At 35.0% G+C, this 22,649-nt stretch overlaps 2 protein-coding genes across 2 annotated transcripts in view; one reads left to right on the forward strand and one right to left on the reverse strand.

Moving 5' to 3' along the window:
- Positions 1 to 7,188, forward strand: part of LOC142339436 (UBX domain-containing protein 1-B-like) — a 394,986-nt gene extending 387,798 nt beyond the window's left edge. Inside the window, exons 8-9 of the mRNA XM_075389467.1 lie at positions 533 to 728; positions 6,776 to 7,188. Of these exons, the coding sequence (XP_075245582.1) occupies positions 533 to 728; positions 6,776 to 7,003 (424 nt within the window). The 3' untranslated portion in view covers positions 7,004 to 7,188. The remainder of the gene's footprint in view (positions 1 to 532; positions 729 to 6,775) is intronic.
- A 5,830-nt stretch (positions 7,189 to 13,018) lies between these two features.
- LOC142339438 (store-operated calcium entry regulator STIMATE-like) overlaps positions 13,019 to 22,649 on the reverse strand; it is a 432,078-nt gene continuing 422,447 nt past the window's right edge. The window contains exons 7-8 of the mRNA XM_075389470.1: positions 22,286 to 22,372; positions 13,019 to 14,831 (exon numbers count right to left, since the gene is read on the reverse strand). Of these exons, the coding sequence (XP_075245585.1) occupies positions 14,610 to 14,831; positions 22,286 to 22,372 (309 nt within the window). The 3' untranslated portion in view covers positions 13,019 to 14,609. The remainder of the gene's footprint in view (positions 14,832 to 22,285; positions 22,373 to 22,649) is intronic.

A 22,649-nucleotide genomic window follows, 5' to 3' on the forward strand; every position in this document is an offset into this window, starting at 1 on the left:
AATTTTTGCGTAGCTTTTCGTTATTTTGTAAATATTATTGTAATATTATAACGTAAATATTTTAATGTAATATTAATATTATGTTCTCTGAAATAAGCTATTTAATTATTAAAAAATGGGTTTAATTAAACTAAACGTAGATCACTTGCAATGCCGATTAACTACCACAAAAAGTTTGTCTGAACTGCTATTGCGAATTACTGCATCAACTTAATTTTCGGTATGTTTTGCGCTATGGCTATTCGGAAATTGGTATAACAAATTGGTTGTAAAAGTTTCATTTTGAACTGAACTGATTTGAAACTTTGAACTGAGTTCTCTTTGAAACTGAATCAATTCCTGTCTTTCAATTTTCTTTCGACAAAAGTGACACCATCGTCTTCGAAGTAAAATTGAAAGACTGCAAGATTGTTACAATTTTTCAATTCCATCGTTACGAAGGCAATCTGATAAAAAGGTTTAGTCGAAACAGTTAAACATTCGGAAAAATTACGTTTAGTCTGACTACAAAACATTGTATTTAAATGTTAAGAGAGAAAGTGAAAGCGGATATCGCTCGAGACAGAGCCAACAAGAAAGCGGCTGCTGATGGTGGTAGTACCAACATATCGACATTGGTGCCCACTCAAACCTCATCTGTTCAGCAACCAACAGCTACAACTGCAACTGGTGCTAACGGTGCAATTGCTCCCAAAACAGCAGCAGATTATAAAGAAACTAGAATACAGGTGGGTCTCAATAAGTCATGTTAACTAACTCAATTATACCACAGGAGGCTGGGATATGTTTTAAAATGCTTAGAAACAGTAATTAATATCCGCGAAGCGATAGCGACGCTATCATCGATTAATTTTTTGAAAATTATTGTTATTTTTTACTTTTCCATTCTCAGGGGCCATAGAAACACTTCTAGGGTTTGATAATAGGCTACTGCATAGTTTTTAGTGGAATTGGAATTGTTTTCAAATTTTTAATATCACGAATCTTAGCAGTTTTTTGATAACATTTGCATCTTTTTCAAGTTTGAAATATTTGTTTTTAGTTTTTCCTGCATCAGCAGACAGTCAACTTCCTATATGGTTTGATAGTAAATTACTCCATAGTTTCTAGGGACAATGAAATGGTTTAACAAGTTCCAATATCACAAATTTTTGCAATTTTTTTGACAAAATTTGAAATTTTTATCCAATTTTTTGAAAATTATTGCCATGTTCTTAGTTTATCCATCTTTATGAGCCAATGAAGCTCTTGAAAGCTTGAAATTGGGTTTTTAGATGGCCTCTGGAGACAATGAAATGGTTCCGAAATATTAAAATCACAAATTTTGGCAACATTTTATTAAAATTTGCAATTGTTTTCACTTTTTTTTTGTCATTTCTCGATTTTTATTAATATTGGCCATTAAACCTCTTTCAAGGCTTGTGCGTGGGTTAATTGGTATATTTAAATAGAGCAATTTGGCCTACTAAAAGGAATCACTGGAATGTTGGGAGGGCGACAGTATTTTTCAGATAAATGAAGTACTTAAGTGTTTTTCACCCATTTTTATTTTTTCTAATTTCTGTTTTTTGTTGTTTAGGGTGTCCTGGATCGGTAGTGACTTGTTGAACACATAGTATCAGAAGTGCTTTGAGGACAATTTTATAATGTCCTATCATGTCAGCTTATTAATTGCTCTTGATCGAAGTTCATAGCAATTATTTTAAACGTGTGTGTCTTTTTTTATGGAAAATTTTCGCGAGACAGTTTTGACTTTTCGAGTGACTTTCACGCCCTTGACTTTCTAAGTTTCGCGTGATCTAATTTTCTTTCTCAATCACAATTTCAAGCAGCTGAACTGAATTGGCGGCAATTTAATACTAAAAGTCTACGAAAAGTTCGCCGATACTGGTGCCATTTTTCACTTTAAATCTTAACAGTGGAATATGTTAACCTCTAATGTGGTTATTTGAAGCCCATTATTGAACTTCTTAGTCCCATATAGACTCCTCCCCCTCCCCGACTGGAGCAGGCTGCAATTCATTAGAGCTGCCACTAGTCGTTCGAGAGCAATTCTTCCGACGTTTAGTCGGTTATGTTATATTACTGTTTGTGGAAAAAAAGTGCACAGATTGTGACCATTTTTCTTCTAACACGCTTTTCCTTGACGGTTATATCGATATGTATCTTTTTTCAGTTTGTCTATTGTGCTGTAGCTTATTGATTAAGCACGATTAGGATCACGAGGTCTGCTGAAAAAAAAAGATTTGGAGCAGCCCATTGTGGAGATCTATCGAGAAAAATAGATTTCAGAATTTGATTTTGATTTCATTTATTTCCCTCTTTTTGAATTGAGAAGTTTAATAAAATAAATAGGAGATTCAGAGTTTTTTTAAAGATCTGTTCACATTTTTGTCGACTTCTTGATGTTAAATATGCGTAAATGCAATTGACCGAATCCCTCCATGGTCAGCTAAAGCTTTTATTAATAGCCGCACAACGATAGCTGGGGCTATTATTGGCCTTCTCTTGTTTAATAGCCGCCCTCATCTTCTCAGCCGGCTATTATAGCGCTCCTATTCTTTTTTTACTTCGTCGAATAAAAAAATGTTTCGCTTTACCTCATTTTACCGCCTTTTCAACATTTTGCGTGAAAACTTTTTGACTTCTCTAGGCTAGTTTCTCTCATTCTGCTAAAAGTGATTTTGAACATCAGTTGCTCAGCAAAGCAATTCACAATGAACAGAGTTAGTACAAAAATCGATGTCAGAATTAAAAACGGATAAATCCATAAAGCCCAATTTTAGATGCCCGCTATTTGAACGTCGTTCCTATAATTCTTATTTACCATCTCTAATGCTTATTGTTATTGATAGTAGCCCATGTAGCCTCTCTCTAAGAAACAGAAGTATGTTCAACTACGAAATGCCATCAAAATAAATCGGACTTAAAAAATGTTTTTGTACAAAAATCTTTTTTTTTCAATATCTTCTGTTATTTCAATCCCAATCATGCTCATTGGAATCAACGGCGGCTATTTTCCGGCAATCTGCCGGGTATGTTTTTTTTATTTCGTCGCCAAAATTTTTGTTACGACCATATGACGTCACAGCCACTTCAAATTTGCTTTTCATTCGTTCATGCAATTTAAACTGAAGTGCGTGCGTGACGTCATTTTTCGCTCTTAGTGGAGCGAGTTTTTTTTTGTTCATTCGCGTGATTAATTTTTTAGTCACACGTGACTCACCTCACTCTCAAAAAAGACTTCCTCACATTGAAATTGACTTTATTAATTTTAATTCAAAGAGATAAGGTCAACTGAGTGTATGTCACTCTAATTGAAAGTTATTTAGGAGCAGCAATAAGTTATACAGATGCAAAATCAAAATATATCATCTCAGCATTTAATGAAAATTTTTTTTGTCTTTTTTGAGATTGCAGACCGAAGCTATTGCGGCTATTTTCTGGCAATCTGCCAGCTATATTTGAATTGTTAAGTTAATTTTTGTTTTTGTTGTCCGATCACTGACTGTCATTAAAGGGTTGCTTACACTTGTGATGAAGTAAATTTAATTAACATTTTGAGTTCGTTTGCAGCGTTTTTTTTCTCTGAGACTATTTGTTTTTAGAAAATATGAGCAAACTTTTGGTTTGCCCCTTTTTGTTCTCTTATCACTTAGGCTCATTGATAACAGTTCTCGTTGGCTGCTAATGAGGCATAACTGTGTAAAATTTATTGTCGAGGTCATAGCTACTGCTTTTTACGACTTTGAGACTATTTGTTTTCAAAAAGTATTAGCTGTTTGTATTTCTTTTTCATTTTGTTTTTTCAGCTAGACTGATGAATCAAAGGTTTGTTAAGTTCCTAATAATGTGTAATTTAGTTGAATTAGTCTTTGCAGCTCAGAGTTAAAGGTTTCCATGACTTTGACACAAACCTTTTTCCAAAGCAGTAGCGAATTGTTTAGTTTAACCCAGTTTTGTTCATTGTGTTGTTCTTTCTTTTAGTTACCCCCTTTTTGTTTGTTTCTTAATGGTTGTCGCCAGTTTGTTGAACGGGAAACGCATCGTAAGAACGTATAATGTTAATCGTTGTTTTAATTTTTATAGAAACAATTGTATATTTTTGTTTGTTCAACAATTGTTCATTTTTGTTCACTTTTGTTTGTTTGCGCATTTAGGATTGTGCTTTGTTGACTGTCAAAGTTTGATCTTGCTGGAAAAATGCTTATACTGAGTTCATTAATTAGCGAATTCTCTGGGTTGTACAGGTAAAGCAAGTTGGCATTAAGTTTCCTCAGAGGCCCTAAGCTGGTTTTCGTTGGCTTTTAAGTGCTTACTGTGCCTAAATTTAATATGAAAAGGTCGTTTTCCCGTGTTTTCAAGCCAAAATTTTTCACGTTTTAATTTTTTGAGTTCCTTTAGGTTTAAATTAACGTCGTTCATAGTTCCGAAAGGTCTTGTGCCAGCGATTTTTTTAATGGACTTTTATGTGTTTAAGTAATGCCAAAAATGAAGCGCCAATGTGAAATGTTTTTACGAAAAAGTTTGTCACCTATTTTATGACCAACAAAGCTTTTCTAACTTTGTCCTTGTGTTAATTTGTAGGTTTTTGGGGCAAAAATTTGGTTTTCAAAGCATTAGCTTCAAGAACATTACCGATGTTTTAGTAATTTTGGCTCATTTTTAGTTTTCGCGTTTGACGCTTTTGCTTGTTTGTGTCTATTATGTCCTGCCAGTTTTGTTTTTGCCAAAATTTAGGTTATTCGCTTTTTAGACATTTAGAAGAAGGAACTTAATTTGAAGACATTATTAGAGAAAATGGAGCAAATTAGTCATGACTTTTGAAAATTAATTGGAGGTTTTTGCGCTTTGTGTATTCAACAATTTTATGAGCTTGCGGGTGAGTGTTTGAGTAGATTTAAGAGAAACATTGGCTTTCATTAGTTCAAACCTAGTGTTTGTTTTTCTCTAAATCTCTGTATTTTCAAGCAGTCTGGTCACGTCAAGGATTTTATTTGTTTTTCTTTCAATTCTTGGATTGTATTTCAGGACTTGCCCTGCCTGTTACAATAAAGAATTTGTATTATTGGTGTGCTGACTTGTTGTATTGGTGTTGCTGAAGATCTGTTCACACTTTTTTCGACCTTCTCTCGTCAATGAGAAGTCAAATGGAGTGCTGATACGCTGGAGTACTAAGAGGAGCGAAAAAAGAGTCGTTCATGGCGTGAGAGTTTTTCGATTTGGGTTTTAAGTGAGGTAAACCATCGTTGATTAAACAGATTTTCGGTTTTCGTGAGCAAATGTTTTTATGTGAAGCAATTTGCTTTCTCATTGCTGTTCTTCTCGTCCCTTCGCACGAATACTTTTGTCAGTATTTGTAGTTCTATTTGCTGTTCTGTTACTAAGTCTCATTATTGAAAGGGCTCACTGGATCTCTAAGGGTCGTGTTTCAGGTAAAAGATTGATTTGAATTCAAATCTAACAGTTTTAACGACTTTGGCACTTGTTCTCAAAAAAAAATTGTTGCAATTTTTTTTGGATTTTTCAACTTTTATGGTCCTTTTTACTGATCTTTCAATTTTCCCAGTTTTAACAGCTCTCATTTGCTCCCTTCTATTGCAAGATTTTGTCATATCTTTTAGTTTTCACGCCTTTGACACTTGGTTCCAAAAAATTCAGTGATTTTGCATTTACCATTTTTTTGTAATTTTCTTGTTGCCTGACTCTTAGTCTCACTCATGGTCAGTCTCATTGGCTCTCTAATGAGGAATATTTCAGTCTATCTAATGATGAGTAATGATGAAGTGTTTTCATCAAGTTGACAAATGCTTTCTAGTGATCGTTAGTGCACAGTGTTTACGATTTAACCTTTTAATTGCGTATTTTTATTGCTTTGATGCCACTTATTTTCATAGATTTTATTTTAAGTAAAAATTGATGTTGTTTGTGTTGCACCAAAAATGTTTGATGTTTTTGTGATGTCAATGCATTTAGTTTTGTTACGTTGACTTTATTGGTCATAATAACTTTGACAACCATATTTTTCTTAAAATACTAATGAAATAAATTTTAGATTTCTGCAGTCTTCTGTTTATTTTCGTGGACATCTTGGTATAAGATTTGTTTACTATCAGATGCTATTTTAGAGGCTGATAGTTTTGTATTTGGTTTGTTCAATTCTTTGAATTATAATTCAGGTGATTTCTTGGAAATGATTTTAATGATTATCATTACCTTACTTTTCTCTGTACATTAATCAGCATTTTGTTGTCATATTGCATCCTTCGTAGTCAAATTACACAACCTTTACCATATTACGATGATCTAATGTGGTGTTGGAAATTCAGTGTTTCTTTTTGTTTTTATTCGTGGTCGCCATCAATGATACTTGCCACCATTTGACTTCATTCTCAGTGACTTCTACTGCTTTGCTGTTGAATGCGTGCTGTCATTTATTACTCTAATTGGCGTCAGCTTTAGGTCAACTGTGTGATAAGTTTCCGACTTAACTCACTCAAAAAAATGATTTCTGCACTCAGTTCATGAATTTTCAAAACCAATCCAAATTTAGGAAACAGGTATCAATTTTGTTTTAGCTTTTCATAGGTTTTCTAAGAAGTTTTCGATATCAAAAATAATTTTTTGCTGACTATATTGGAAATTTTTTCCTGCTAGACTGCTTACCGGCGCTGATATTTCCATCGGCGTTGTGAAAGTTCAAAAGCATCGGAAATGTAAAAAGAAACCAATCTCGGCATGAAAGATTAATGATTTTATTAGTTCTTTGTTTCAGATTCGTTTTCGAGGCGCTCCTCCCAAAGTGCAAAAATTTAGCAGCTCAGAGACACTAGCAGCTGTCCGGCTGTTTGTGCAACTTAACTCTCCTGTTCCATTACCCCCAAACTTCAGCTTAATGACTTCATTCCCCAAGAAAGTCTTCAGCAACGAGGACCTTGAGCGACCTTTGTTTGACTTAGGATTGGTGCCTTCAGCTGTGCTGGATATACATCAAACAAATTGAACAGAGAATAATTTGTATTGTTGATTTTACGCTACTGGAAGATTTCAAAATTTTGTTTCAGAGTCGTTCTGTATCGTGAGCAAATGCGTAGTCCCGATGACATGATTCCAAATTATAAAGGATGATAAAATGTGACTATGAGCCTTGATTTTTGCGAAAAACTTGAATTTATTACTTTTAGTGAACAGTTTTTAATTACGCTCAGAGTTCTGCCGTTATTTGGATCTGTTGATTTTTCTATGCATTTTTGTCTCATAAAATTGGACTATAAACAAAACAAGTCCATGGACATTGAGTTGAAGCACAGTTCCTTATTAATAGCTGCGATAGCGAGCTGTTATTGGCCTTCTCTAGATTTTTCTTAGGATTCAAAAAATTTGAGCTGTACTTGGGCGCTCTCTTTTTCCGACTCACTCAAAGTGCCGAAGAAATCTGAAGAACAGTGAGAAGAGAGTGGTTCTCTGCTCATGCCGCATTTTTGAGAGAGAAAAGTTGGTCTAAAAAATATTTGCTAATCGAGGGAAAATTTTTGATCGCGAGCAGATATTTCAAAACAGTTTTTCAGTAAAAGGTGTTTAGGTATTTGACTTAATTATCTTAACCATAATTTTTTCGGTTTTTTTTCGCTATGTTATCGTTCGCGTAATTAAGTTTTTGCTCACATGCAACTTATTTTGACAGTGAGGAAGTCATTTTAAGAGGTAAGTATATTAAGTATACTTTTGTAAGGATACGTTTGTATACTTTAATTCAACCAGATAAGGTCAACTGAATTTTTGTCACTACTTTATTTAAGAACGCTATTTGAGAACAGCTAATTGAAGCAGCAATATTAATTGTTCTCAAACGAAGTCCTGTGGTTTATGCAATTTTTGGTTTGACCAATGATTCCGACCCTTTTAACTTCTCCGGGATTTACCTTTTCCCGTTTTTGAGAAGTTAAAAGGGTCGGAAACATTGGTCAAACCAAAAATTGCATAAACCACAGGACTTCGTTTGGTCAAACCAAAGACCTCGAACTGACCAGTAATTTAATCGGAAAAGCGTTCCAAAAAAACTTGAAAAAAACGGTCAAAATGCCGCACGAACGAAAAATCACAGTTGCGAATACGAATTTTTGTTCCAACGCCGTTTTCTAATTGTACTCTAAAATTAGCGTAGGAGCCCCTCTTAAAATTTGGCGCCCCCAGTACCTTTCTCAAAAAGCCACTTAATGTTCTCCGGGATTTACCTTTTCCCGTTTTTGAGAACATTAAGTGGCTTTTTGAGAGAGGTACTGGGGGCGCCAAATTTTAAGAGGGGCTCCTACGCTAATTTTAGAGTACAATTAGAAAACGGCGTTGGAACAAAAATGATGGAACAAAACTTTTCGAAATGTTTTTTGGGAGTTTTTCCATCTATCGTAATTTATTCTGTCATTTTGTCGCATTATGCACAGCTCTAAGTGCCACTTTTATGAGACAAATTTTGACCAATTTACTCGTGTTACGGTTTTTCAAGAATTTGATGCGCCTTGCTTTCAAATTCTTTTTGCCGCTTGTTGTTACTTTGTTGTTCTGTCACTTAGTCTCATTGATGATAGGTCTCATTGGCCTTTTTATTGGTATCTTTTGAATTTATAACTGAAGGCTTTTAAAACGACTCGGACTTTTATTGACAAAAATTATTCGGTTTTCTTGATTTAGCGAGTTTTAATGTTATGTTACTAAGTGTCACTATAAACATGTCTGCAGTTTCTCTAAGGAGTCATGTTACAATCTATCTATATATTTTTATTCATAGCTAACACTTTTAAAAATGACTTGAATTGTTTTTTTTTTAAAAAAAATTTAAAAAATAAAATGTTAGTGATAAAAAATCACTAACATTTTATTTTAATTTTTTAAAAAAAAACAAGTCAAGTCATTTTTAAAAGTGTTAGCTATGAATGAAAATATATAGATAGATTGCAACATGACTCCTTAGAGAAACTGCAGACTTGTTTATAGTTTTGCATGTTTTGAAATGGTTTATTGTTCTGTCGCTTAGTCATTAGTTAAGTCTTATTTGCTACCTAGCCACAATTGACTACTTAAGGGTTTGAGTTCATTTCTAATAATTTTTTGACTTCGACAGTTTCGAAAATTTGTAAGCTTTTGATTGTTGTCTGCATTGGTTGCTACCTGTAACGTGGCCAGCCAGTTATATTCATTGAGATGCAACTTGGCGTTTTCTACAAAGTTGGCGTTTGCTAATTAAAACTCGACTTGTGTAACGGTCTCTCGAATTTGTTGGACTATTAACTTCAATAGGCCGTTTTCCTAAAATGAAAAATTTGTGTGTTCATGTTAGTAGTGTTCTGTTTACATCTTGAACATTATGGAAGGTGAACTGGATGCGTCACCTTTCTAACAGGTTATTTCAGAGCAACTAATTTATTTAGGAATCTTATTGCGGCCTTAATTAGCAGTTAATAGAGACTGCAGATCTACAAAGCAATCGCAGCTAATTTCCGGCAATATGCCAAGTTTTTATTGCTTTGAAAATTGCCAAGTTTGCCGAAATTGATGGAAGCCATAAGTTCATTATAAATTCAATTTTTCACTCTTCGTTCAATTTTTCAAGTATTTTATATATAAATTCAATTTTTCACTCATTTTATAGATTTTTTCGACTCGAAGAGGAGTTGAACAAGCTGGAACTGAGAAGCTGGAACATTAGCGCAGCTTCCAATATGTAATTAGGAACTGCCGGTAATTTTCAATGTTGAAAGGTCATTTTGAAAATTTTTTTCCTACAAGTCCCTCCCCCTTCCTCTATCCAAACAGACGTCTTAACCTTAAGCCTTACTTTGCTAAAATAGATGAAAAGATACAGCTAGCATATTAGACAAACAAAGCTCCAGTGATTATGATTATGCATAAGAGTGCGAATTATGCATATTCAATGTAGATGGATGACGTGTTAAGAAGACGGGATCAGTAATAATTGCTCGTTTTGCAAAAATTGCACGAAAAATAAATTGATTTAAATTTAAGAACTAATTCTGTAGCACCAGGTTCCTGTAGCGCTAGTCCTGTAGCAGCAGTTTAATGAACTGCTCTCGCAGTACTTTTTAGACAGTGAATTTGACATACGGTCGAAATGAGTTTAAAATGATTTAGAAGCCACCTCTTATGAACCAAAACTGAAGAAGTGGGTAGATTGCCGGAAAATAGCCGCCATGGATACCCATTACCCCGATTGGGATTGAAAGAATAGGAAAAATTCTGCACGAAAACATTTAACGTGCAAACTATTTCAATAGCATTTTGTAGTTAGACATACTCCTTGTTTCTTCATGAGGATATAGAGGATAGCATCTATACCAAAAAGCATTAGATATGGAACTAAGCACTAAGAACTAAGTTCAAGTAACTGGCATCTAAAGTTGGGCTATTTTTTATTTTGTTTTTTTGATACTGACTGTCGGTTCTACAGTTCTGCTGAGAAACTGCTGTTTAACATGAACCGACTGACGTCAGACGAATTGTACCGATCTACAGGCAGGGGTAATTTAAAGTGGGGAAATTTTTATAAATGCAAAAATGCTGTCCCCAGAGGCGTACTCACAATCGCTTTTCTATAAGCAAAAAACTTCATTTCAGAATGAGCAACTCAGAAAATGAATAACTAAGCGTGAAAATCCACTCAAGAAGTCAAAGAATGCTCTATAACAAATGCGCAAAAACGGTGAAGCGGTACTTTTGTATAAACAACCGAGGCAATAATTGTAAACATTTTTGCTTGACCATTTTTGCGCATTTGTTATAGAACATTCTGACTTCTTGAGTGACCCCTTCACGCTTTTTTAGTCATTTTCCGAGTTGCTCATTCTGAAATAAAGTTTGCTGCTAATAGAAAACCGATTGTGAATCAATTGAGACGATAGAATCAATAGAAAACCGATTGTGAAGGACAATTAAAACATAGAGAAGAAACTAGAGATTTCACGCAAAATGTTGAACGAACCGTGAAATAATATAAAGCGAAAGAAATTTTTGTTCAACGAAGTTAAAAAATATATGTAGCCAAAGAATTCCAGAATCTCGGAAGCACTTGCCTATAACTAATAAACTGGTAAAATGCCTACAATCATTACGTGTCTGAATAGTTCACAACCGATGAAATACGGGGAACCATAGGGCAAAAATTGATAGAATAGCCAAAATATGAGCGTGAAAATTATTTATTTACCAAAAAAACAGCAGAAACCCATAGTTTGAACCAAAAACCAAAGTTCTTGAAAAAGCCGCACGTGAAACATAGCTGGCAGATTGCCAGAAAATAGCCGCAATAGCGTCTTAGACCCGCAGTCTAAAAACAGTAAAAAAGACGGACCCAAAAAATGCGTCTTTTCATTGAAGGCTGATATGTTATATTTGAATAAAAATCTGTATAAGTTTTTGCTGCCTCTATTAGCTGCTCTCGAAGAACCTTCATTTAGATCACTTATCTCTTTGAATAAAAATAAATGAAAGTCAATTTCAAGGTGAGGAAGTCATTTTTGAGAGTGAGGTAAGTCAAGTGTGACCAAAAATTTAATGACGAGAATGAACAAAAAAACTCGCTCCACTAAGAGCGAAAAATGACGTCACTTCAGTTTAAATTGCATGAACGAATGAACAAAGTGGTTGTGACGTCATATGGTCGTAAAAATCGCGACGAAATAAAAAATAGCAGGCATAGTCCTGACGTACAATTCAAAGAATTTTCATTGACTAAACAGAAAACTACACCTAGAAGGGACTATGAATGGATTGCGAAAACCATTCAGAAAAAAATCCAATACAAAAAACTGAAAAAAAAACAAATTCAAAGTGAAATTGCTGCATGTGAACAAAAAACTACTATCAAGAAAGCACATTTTTGTTCACTGTATTCTCACTCTACTTTAAAATTAGAGCAAAAAATTTTCACGCAGCAAAACCACTCGCTTTTTCGCTCCAATTCTTGTTTCGGCGTGACCAAAATCACTACTCCAATTTGACTTCAAAAATCATGAAAATGTGTGAACAGATCTTAAAAAAAAGACAGCGCCCCAATACAAAACCCCCTTGTAAAAAATCAAGAGAAGGCCAATAATAACCCGAGCTATCGCTGTTCGGCCATTAACAAGATTCGCTCTCAAAACTAGCGTTATGAATGTAAAACCACTCTTTTCTCTGCTCTTCACAATTGATCAGCGGGAAAAACATTTTTAAACGCGTTTCACTTCCAGCATTAATTTTATTCCAAAAGAAAGTTGGAACAAACGGTTCAGCAACACTGCTATCTCCAAGAAGGAGAATCAATAACATACCCGACTAACGTCGGGATAATTGCTCCCAAACTACTGTCCGGCTTCGTTAGAAGCCAGCTGGGGCTCAGGTATATAGCGTTGTGGTGGGCGGATAGGGTTGGACGAGGGGAGTTCAAATCAACAGGTGGAGGAGGGTGGACGAGGGGAGTCTTAGGGTGGGGGTTGTCAAACTTTTAAGATTAAGCACCGCCCTTCACACCATGAAATTGGCTCATCGGAAGTTTCGGTCAATAGCATACTTTCGGTCAATAGGCTAACAAGGCTGTAAAAGAGCTGTTCAGCCACTTAATGACCTCCGGGATTTACATGTTTATCCTGTTTCTGAGGACGAAAAGTTACACGAAAAATTGGTCACAGGACTTATATAATTGCTGCAGACATCGTTTGAGAGCGTTTTGCTGAAAAAATCGGCATATTTTCCAAAGCAAAATTTGTTGTTAAAACCGAGAAAGAACAATAGTCAAAATCGGCAAAGTTCAGACATAACAGGTTTTTAAATGTTACCACAGATTTTTCTGTGTCAATTATATCGGTCGCCCAGAAATCCCAGATGAGCATAAAGTTCCTACCGCACTAAGGAACAAAAGTTGATACCGAAAATATTACCGCACCAACATATGAATTGAATTGAGTAATTCATTTTTTTTTCTCGGATCTTTATACATCTAGGTTGCTGCTTCTTGTATGAGAACGTACAACTTGAAAAGATTAAATTTTGAATTGTAAATACAGATTGTTCTACTAGCTCTAATTGACAATAAATATTATAAAATTAAAATGGAATGTATATCTGGGTAGCACTATCATTAACCACTACTTAGTAAATTCATTAACAACTAAACCTTTAGTAATGATACAGGTAATTTTGGACCAAATGCAGTAGCAAATTCAAGTCAAAATAGGAACAAGTAGTAAAAAAATATGAACACTTGGAGGGTATAGACAGATTGGATTGGTAGCACTTGCGGTGTATAAATATCAAATATATACATATATATTATTGGTCCAACATTGTCTATATAGCAAAAAAAAACACGTGTAACTCCACGCCTCTTTCTCAAGTTATCGTCGCTGCTGACAACTGACGTATTCGTGACTTTCAGCATAAATATAAATTTGTTAAAAGTAAGGCTTTTGCACAACATAATAGTAACTGTAATTTCCCTGTAATTTGGAACTTGAAAACTTGCGAGTAACCAAAAGAATATCCTTATCGGAAGAAGTACTTCAACTTACAAAATGTTGGAACATTCTGTGCTTCGCACAAACTCATGCGAGTAGTCTTCTGTAAGTCTAAGCAGACAATTCAGCCTATACACATTTGAATGCCAGTGATAGCGTGAAAAATACGTTACTACTCTCCCATACACTTATTATACTTTCTATATTTTATATTTATGGCGTCTTCACCCATCTGTATACAAGTGATGGTTACGTGACTGCTTGAAGTCCCTGAGAACTTCTGGAGTTTATCGAGAACCCAAGAATCGAAAACGAAACGCGCACGTTTTAAAATTACGGAAGTCAACTTCTGGCTAAGTAGGATTTTCGACATTTTGAAATGTGAGTGTTTTAACTTATGGTTTCATATTGATATCGATTATCAAAGCCATATAGATGTTACCAGAAAAAAGGTGGCTCTTTGTACAGAAGTAGAATGGGTGTTGCTATCTATGTCATCCTTTGATCTAAGTTCTTTACTAAGTCGCAAATATTGAGTCATAACCCTTATCAATGGTGTATGGAAAAGTTCACCACATTGAGACCTATTAGTATGTGTAGTGAAATTAACAACGTGATTGCGTACTGATCAAATTATTAAAATTTCAACACATTGATGGCTGATTACATGGCAAGTTAATGACAAACACTTACAACAAACAGCTCGGGACAATTGTGGCTATCAGCAGTTTTTGTCGTGTCAATAACGAATAAAATGTATAGAACCTGCTGAAATATGCGGAACGATAGATGCGCTCTTCTTCATTGAGGGCCCGATTTGTACTTAGTTGCCTGATAGAATGATAACCGAATGCCATCTGAGATAAGGGTCAACGCAATACTTTACGTCTTATATTTAGGTGTAGAGACATTCATCCTGAAGTCCCACCGTTGAAATGCCATTTGTGATTTCATAAGCTAAACTAACTTCCACCAGTTCGAAATGTAAATACATTGTTTTCTGTGACGGACCAAACAGTAAATAGACAAAAGCGTGCCCAAAAGTTCCCAACATATTAGAGACTGCACATTAGACTACTGATTCTGATTACTTATTCTGCCGATTCACGATATCTTCACCTGTGCATCAGCTAAGAACGGATTTATGTCAGCCTCCAGTCGCTGCTCCTCGACAGAATTGAATATGAGCACCTGGGCGTCCCCATATTGATCATGGTTGGGCCCATATACTATGCGAGAGTTGTGCAATGTGGTCATAATCTTTGTGTACCTCTCTTGCTGCCCATGCTGCATCAGGAAGTTGTCAACAAGCCAGAACATAAGTGCCTGCAAAAGATAGAAGTAAAAAAGTATACAAGTTCTACTAAAGACAGATTGAACTAAAAGTATACAGCTTAATATCAAATAACAGTGCGGCCCATGAATTTATTATAAACTTTTTCTCGCCACTTTTATAAATCACCGAGCACAATATATGAAAAATTCAGGTTATACCAGAAAACCTAAAAAAGCTGAAAAAGGCAAAAACGTCACATGAGGGGCCGTTCAAATACTAACAATACTAAATAATGACCATAACTGCTAGCGTTGTGCGCATTGCTCTCAAACAATTAGCGAGCGTTTGCCTTCGATAGTAGCCACCTGGGGATTAGGGATACTAGCATGTGGGACTGGTCGAGGAAGAGTGGACTAGAGGTGATTGAGGGCGCCCTTCCCACGCTGATTTTACGTCTCAACAGTTCGAGTGAATCGCATACTGAGACTAGTAAGGCTGTAAGAGAGATGCTCATCCACTGAATACCCTTCGCGCTTTACCTGTTTATCCCTTTTTAAGCGCGAAAGGTTAAAACCGTTTGACTTGACAAGAAACCGTCCAAACAACAGCCAGTAGAATACCGGAAGATTCCGGAGAAAGCAATCTACGAAATAACCACACATAAATCAGATGAAAATTCAAGGAAAAAAGGAGAAATAACAAAAATCAATTTAAAAATAAGTATTAATTGACTAATTAACTATAACGTGGTTTGAGAAATGTAGACACAATTTTTAGTTGTTTGTTCCTAATAGATTGGTTGCTTTGCTGAGCAACTGCTGTTTAAAAACACTTTGAGTAGAACGGGCGAAGAATGATACTCGCCTTGAGAAGTCAAAAAGATTTCACTAAAAATGTCGAAAAAGCGGATGAGGTAAAGCAAAACAAATTCTTGTTCGACATAGCCTGAAGAATTTCGGAATATCCCCCACAATAACTGGCTTTTCATATAACTAATATCTCCTTGCAGAACGGATCGATGCGGAGAAAACAACAGTCTTAGGTTAAAGAACAAAAAAACCTTGTCAGAAGAAATTAACATAAAAAATTAGGAAAAAGTCCATTTATTTTCCATGTAGCAAAAGTACACATGCAAACCAAAACTTCTCTTTCATGCAATGAAAACTAGTTATCCAGCCACAAAATATCAACCAATGAACTCACAAGCATCTCTATTTCTGAAGAAAAGGAGAAAAGATGTGTACAATTTCTCAATTTTTTGTCAAATTGCAAAAAGAGACATTATTGTAGCAAAAGGAACTTGCATCCTTTGTAGTAAACAGAGCCTACTTAAATTCAATAAAATTCAATGCGCCAAAAATCGCAAAAATACAAAATCAGCAAAATAGTTGAAAAACCTTCAAATTAGTCAACAAAAAGGCAAGAGCAACAGAATATAATTTAAAGGCAAAAAAGTTTAAAATCAAAACGAAGGCCGAATATTATTCGTAGAAAGCATTTATCAGTCAAGTTTAAACGCCATTCAAAGCAAACTCTCAGTGCTGGACTACGTCAAATGAAATCAATGCATATAAAATCATGAAAAATGCCAGAACAATTTTTTTCAACAACTGATAAAAGCAGAAGCTCAATAGAACTGCAGGTCTCAAATAGAAATCAAATAAAAACTAGAAATCAAATTAAAAAAGTAGAGAAACAAACCTAACCCACTAACGTCGGGCGAATTGCTCTCAAACGACCGGCGAGCGGTTGGCTTCGGCAGTAGCTAGGCACGGTTTAGTGAGGCTAGCTTTAGCTTAAATGAAGGGGCGCAAGAGAGCGCAGCGAAAGTATGCACCTGGGGGCTGATGGGTGGCAACAGTGGGGGGTCAATCTCTAAAAACCGCCCTTTGCACCATAAGTAAAAGTCTTCAAAACAGATTCTGTGAATCGCATACCTGAAGACTAGAGAGCTGAAAGTCTCTAAGAGCAGTTAATGCCCGCTGGGCGCTACCTGTTTATCCCGTTTTTGAGGACGAAAAGTCAAATGCGTCAGATGAAAAATTGGTCAAGCAAAAAATTGCATTAAAAAGACCGACAGGACTAATATGATTCCTACAAACTTTATTTGAGAGCAATTAATTAAATTTCCTTCAAAAATTATCAAGTTTATAAAAAAATACACTTGAAAAAAAATTGCAGCACAATAATTCAATTATTAGCAGAAGACGATTAGAATCCCCGAAAGTTCACAAAGACTTTCTAGTAATTAAATTAAAAAATGAAAAATGGACAAAAAACTGTCAAACTCACACAAGCATGTGTACAATTCTATAAAACAAAAATACCTCACATTCAATGCATGAAATATCAAAGTTAAGTTGCCATATGCAATGATTTTTGAAAAAAAAGTCCGCTTTAAATTCCAAAAAAAAATTAAAACAAGCCACGAATGAATTTAAAAATGAGAAACATGTGCTAATTAGAATTTAAAACGCATTAATACTCTCAAAAACACTGTGGATTCAATTTCAGATGTTCACATTAGTGCAGCTTCTATAAAAACTATTTCTACAAAAAAACTAAATTATAAGCAAAAAAACTGGGCCACTTGGAGGACGAAAAACGGCTAAAATGGTTATCTATATGCGGCATTCTGTCAAAAAACAGTCGAAAAGTCAATCACTGATCGAAGCGCAAGATCAAAAAACATATTCCGCTCAGAAAATTTTACTCTTTCGCTTTTAGGTCAAAACGTCGTCTGAACGAATAGTACTTTCGGTTAAAAAAAAACCGCAAGAAAACCAATACTACTCTTGGAGTCGTAGAAATAGGAGCGCAATAATAACCAGTTAAGATGAGGGCGGCTATTAATAACAATTAGCAGTATTTTCTAAGGAACTTGGATAATTTAATACACTAAGCCTTTAAACATCAAGTTTTCCTGCCCGGGCGTTATGGGTTTACCCCCTTTTTTTATTTCACTTTTTGATCATGACCATATTTGCTGCTTAAATTCTAATTTGCATTCAGTTGAAAATTAAAGAAGGTAAGTCAGAAGTCAAATGTTAAAGTGCTGTAAAACCAAAAAGGCTACGCGAACAAGAATTATAGCAGGACAACTCCTGAAATATAATCCAAAAAAATGAGTGAAGAACTTAAAACTACTGTACCTGACCAGCAGACCAATTGAATATTGCCAGCCGAACATGGTTTAACAAAATGAGAGACAGAAAACTCCAAGAAGATACTTTGATGATCAGGGTGTTGATTTCGACTATTGCTGAATACCAGGACCTTTATTAACAGGCGAAAAAGAGCAAAAAATTGAGCAGATATGAAAAAACTTGCTTGATATATAAGAGGAAATAGACTTGAAAAATGAAACATAACCGACTAACGTCGGGCGAATTGCTCTCAAACGACCGGGGAGCGGTTGACTTCGTCAGTATCTAGCCACGGTTTAGTGAGGCTAGCTTTAGCTTGATTCGACTCTGCAACTTTTAGTTTTCTAGCCTTGTTAGTAATTAAATCAAATAAAAAACTGATATGAAATCATTTCATTATCTCAAGAGACTATCAAGCATCACTATTTCAAGTTCTGAATAGTTTAACTGGCTCATGAAGATCCATAACTGATCCATAAACTGATACCAGAACATGATAATAATTTTCCGAAAATTTGAAAAATTAAACTTTATCAAAAGATTGCTAAAGCTATTAAAATATTTTTAACCATTCCATTAACTCTAGAAACTAGGCGACAGCTTATCAACCAACCTTGGAGGAGGTCCCTGGTGTCGGAAAAAACGATAAAAAACTCAAAAGAACAAAAAACTTGAAAAGATTGCAAATACTTTTTTACAAATTGCTGATATAAAAATCTTGAACATTCCATTACATCTAGAAGCTATACAGTAACCTATAATCAAACCCTAGAGGAGGTTATGTGGCTCTCGAGGCTGGAGAAACCTAAAACTGCAGGAGAAATTCAAAAAACTTGAAAAACTGCAGGCTGTATAAAAAAAACTGCTAAATTTGGGATAACAGAAGTTGAAAACTAATCTATGGCCCAGAAACATTTTCCAGTAACTTATTATCAAACCCTTACGAAGATTTTCTGTTAGGCTGAAAAACCTGAACAATGACAATAAATGTCAAAAAAAATTGAAAAAATTTTGTAAAAAAAATGCTAAAATTCGTGGTGTTGAAATCTTGAAATACATTCCATTTAGAAACTATACGGAAACCTATTGTCCAACCCTAGAGGAGGTTTCTCGGCTCTTGAGGCCGGAGAAACGTAAAAACCCACAAAAATTTTCAAAAACTTCAGAATTTCAAGAAACCGCTTCACACCATAAGTATAAGCCTCCGAATTAGTTGGAGCTGAAACCGAGCTGAAAGGCTCTAAGAGCACTTAATGCCCGCTGGACGCTACCTATTTATCCCGTTTTTGAGGACGAAAAGTCAAAAGCGTGAGACGAAAAATCGATCAAGCGAAAAATTGCATAAAAAAGACCGACCAAAAATTGCATAAAAAAGCAAGAACTTAAATTCTCAAATTATTGCACCAAGCACAGATAAAGTTTTTCAACGACTTGAGCTCAGAAAAATTGAAAACGACAAAATCCGAAACTTAAACGAATTAATAGCGAACTGGTCTAATACTGCATACTAATGTCTTGAAATCGGTTCTTTTTTTCTGGCTACAAACTACAGATACAGAACAACTAGCTTGCAGAATAGCAGAAATCAGACTGCGTGTATAGATAGAAAAATTAAACTATACAGAAGCCTATTATCAAACCCTAGGAGTTTCACTGGCCTCTGAAGACATAACATCTTGGAAAATAGCAAAAATTGTCAGAAGTTGAAAGATATCGTTAATTCCATTGAAAAGTCGCCAAAATTCGTAATTTTAATATCTTCAAAACCATTTCTTTCTCACTGGAAACCGTTTATTAACCCCTCTTAAAGCACTAAAGTTTTAGTTGACTCAGGTTGAAAAACTTAAAAATTGTGAAAAACTTGAAGAAAATTAGTATTATTTTGCGTGTTTAAGTTTTGACAAACGTAAATTTGAGACTAATCAAACAAAAACTCAAAATTCACAAAAACGTGAAAAAATTCCCCATTTTGATTCAAAATGACCGTTTTACCTTGAATTTAGAGCTGCCCCGAGTTTCAGCACTCAAGTTCTTGACTACTACAGCCAGCTAAGGGCCTATAATGAAACTCAATGGGCCTTACATATTTGTTCGGTTTGACAGATCAAAGTCAAGAAAAAATGTGTGAGATCATCTAATACAACACTATTAGTATCTTCAGAGAACAGCAGCTGATGACACATAAATCTTGTATGAAGCCGTCTACTACAATAAGTTAATGTCCAACAACTGCAACGCCAAAAAAACCTTACACAATGGGAGTTGCGATAAGTAAACACCAACTTTGTAAAAACCCATAGAAAGTCAAAAGGACAATAAAAAATCAAAACCAATTTTTACAAATGTCATTGAACATACGTGGCGTCCTCGTCATTGAAATACGCAACTAAAATTGAAACCTTAAACATCTACCTCAATAACCATCAGTCGAAAACATTTACAATTTATGAAAACAGTTCAGGGACCAAGTAACAACAACAAATTTCGGGTAACAACCAGAAGTTCACAAATTTTTGAAATCTTCAAATCCAATAAAATCATGAGCAATATTTTCAGACCCTTGGATTCAATGATGCCTGCCTCAATAGAGGCCAAGTGAGACCTGTCATTCATGAAACGAGTGGCAGGAAAACTCTAAAAATTTTCCATTTTTTAGAATGTTGAAGATTAAATGGTCAAAGAAACCATTATTCATTGAAACTTCAGAACAAAAAAACGGAAACTGCCGAAATCCAACAAAATCACTAATTTTTTTGGAAATAACTTCAGTCAGAATCACGAAAACTGTTCGATATGACGTAAAACGACTACACAAAAAAGTCAAATACAACTCATTGGAGCTCCTAGAAGCTTGTCATTAGTTATACAAGGTCAAAAAACAAAAGAAATATCCACAAGAATTTGCAAAAAAACACCGAAAATTTTTGAAAACTGGTGTCGAAGTAGTTGAAACCGCAACTTTTGCAAAGAAATGATTAGATAAACTCAAATATGCCTAAGATAACTAACATTGATGAGACTAAGTGACGGGACATCAAAAAACACACATACAAAAAAATGAAAACAGTTAGAAGCGAATAAAAACCTTCAAGTGACTCCAAAATTGACTCGATACTAGATAGCCACTTGGAGCTCTGAATAAAGAGACCGTAATATAATAAAGAGAACTATAAAACTGGAGAAATCAAGAAATCGCTACAATTTTTTTGAAAATTTATAGAGTCAAAATCGTTAAAATAAACAGTTTCATTTCAAATCAATTCCAATATGCCTCAAGACGTAGTTATCAGTAATTAGACTAAGTAGCAGAACTACTAAATGAACTACAAAAACAGACCGAATAAAAAAACCCAGCAGATTGCCCAACAACAACCGCCATTGATTCCCATGATGCCTATTGGGATTAAAAGAAAATGAGGGGCTAGTATCAATGTCAATAAGCATTAGAGATGGTAACTGAGACTTATTGCAACAAGGTTCAAGTAGCGGGCATCAAAAAACGGAATTGAAGGGTTTATGCCGTTTCTATTCTTGATTAAATTTGCTCTCAAAAACCAAAACTCTGTTTTAATACCAATTTCTCAGTTCAATTTAAAACGGAGTTTGAAAACACTTCATGCTTTAAAATTATTCGCTTTTCACTCCTCTTGCTACTTCGTGTGATTAGAATCACAACTCCAATTTAACTTTTCATTAAGGCCGAAAAAGTGCAAACAGATCTTAAAGACAGCGCACTGATGCAATCCAATTCTTGGATTAAAAATAAGGAGAGCGCCTTAATAATAGCCACTGAGAGGCTGACGGCAGTTACCAAAAATGAGACAAGGATCGCGTGAAAATTGGGAACTAGCAAGGATAAATAAACTTTATTTCAGCCGCTCCCTTAAAAGTAATGATTAGTTGACTAATCCTAGAAATTTGAAATATAATGTTTTATAGTCCTTTTAAACAGTATCTAGCTGAAGTAGGAGTCGTCAAAATTGGCCATTTTTGGCCGAACAATTGATTTTAAACGAATCATTCTTTTCATGACTTTTTGGAGCAAGGAATCCGTGTTTACCCAGGTATTTGGGTAATACCAAATCCTTTTGCAGAATCCAAGAATCTCAATGCGCATGCACAAAAATCGACCAAAACTCTAATGAATTTCGGCCTGGTTACTTACATCTTCTTTTCAGTTCTAATTTAATGTATAACTGCGCCGCAAACAAACATAAGACAAATTTCGACTGGTATTTTCGATAAAAATCTTAAGCTGCATTAGTTTACAGATACTTCCATGACGGGTCAGCAATCTTTGTTACGCACCAATGCATTACCTAGTCAAGTGTGGACACAATAATGGAACAGGCACTTACATTGACGGTGAATGGAATGATAAGCATTGTCACTATCAACTCTATCTCTGGAGACCCCGAGAATGGCAGCAGGATCAAGTCACGAATCTGAACACACCAAAAATTAATTTAGAATTTTACAGCGCCACATAGATTGCATTTGATTAACAAGATAAATGTACATTGCAAATCATGCGCACTCTTGTTGGATTTTATAAGATATCTGATCAGAGTTACAATAACGCTTACGTATGCCGACCATGAACACATGAAATTGTTTTCAATTTTTAAGTGCAAATTAAACAAAATATCTTAGCTCTCGCAATTTTGCGAAATTAGATCTGTTCAAAAAGTTACACAGCACGGATATTGACGAAGAGTGCAA

This window comes from Convolutriloba macropyga, chromosome 5 (genome assembly GCF_964194025.1).
Source record: "Convolutriloba macropyga chromosome 5, txConMacr16.3, whole genome shotgun sequence".
In the NCBI taxonomy this organism is placed as follows: domain Eukaryota; kingdom Metazoa; phylum Xenacoelomorpha; order Acoela; family Convolutidae; genus Convolutriloba; species Convolutriloba macropyga.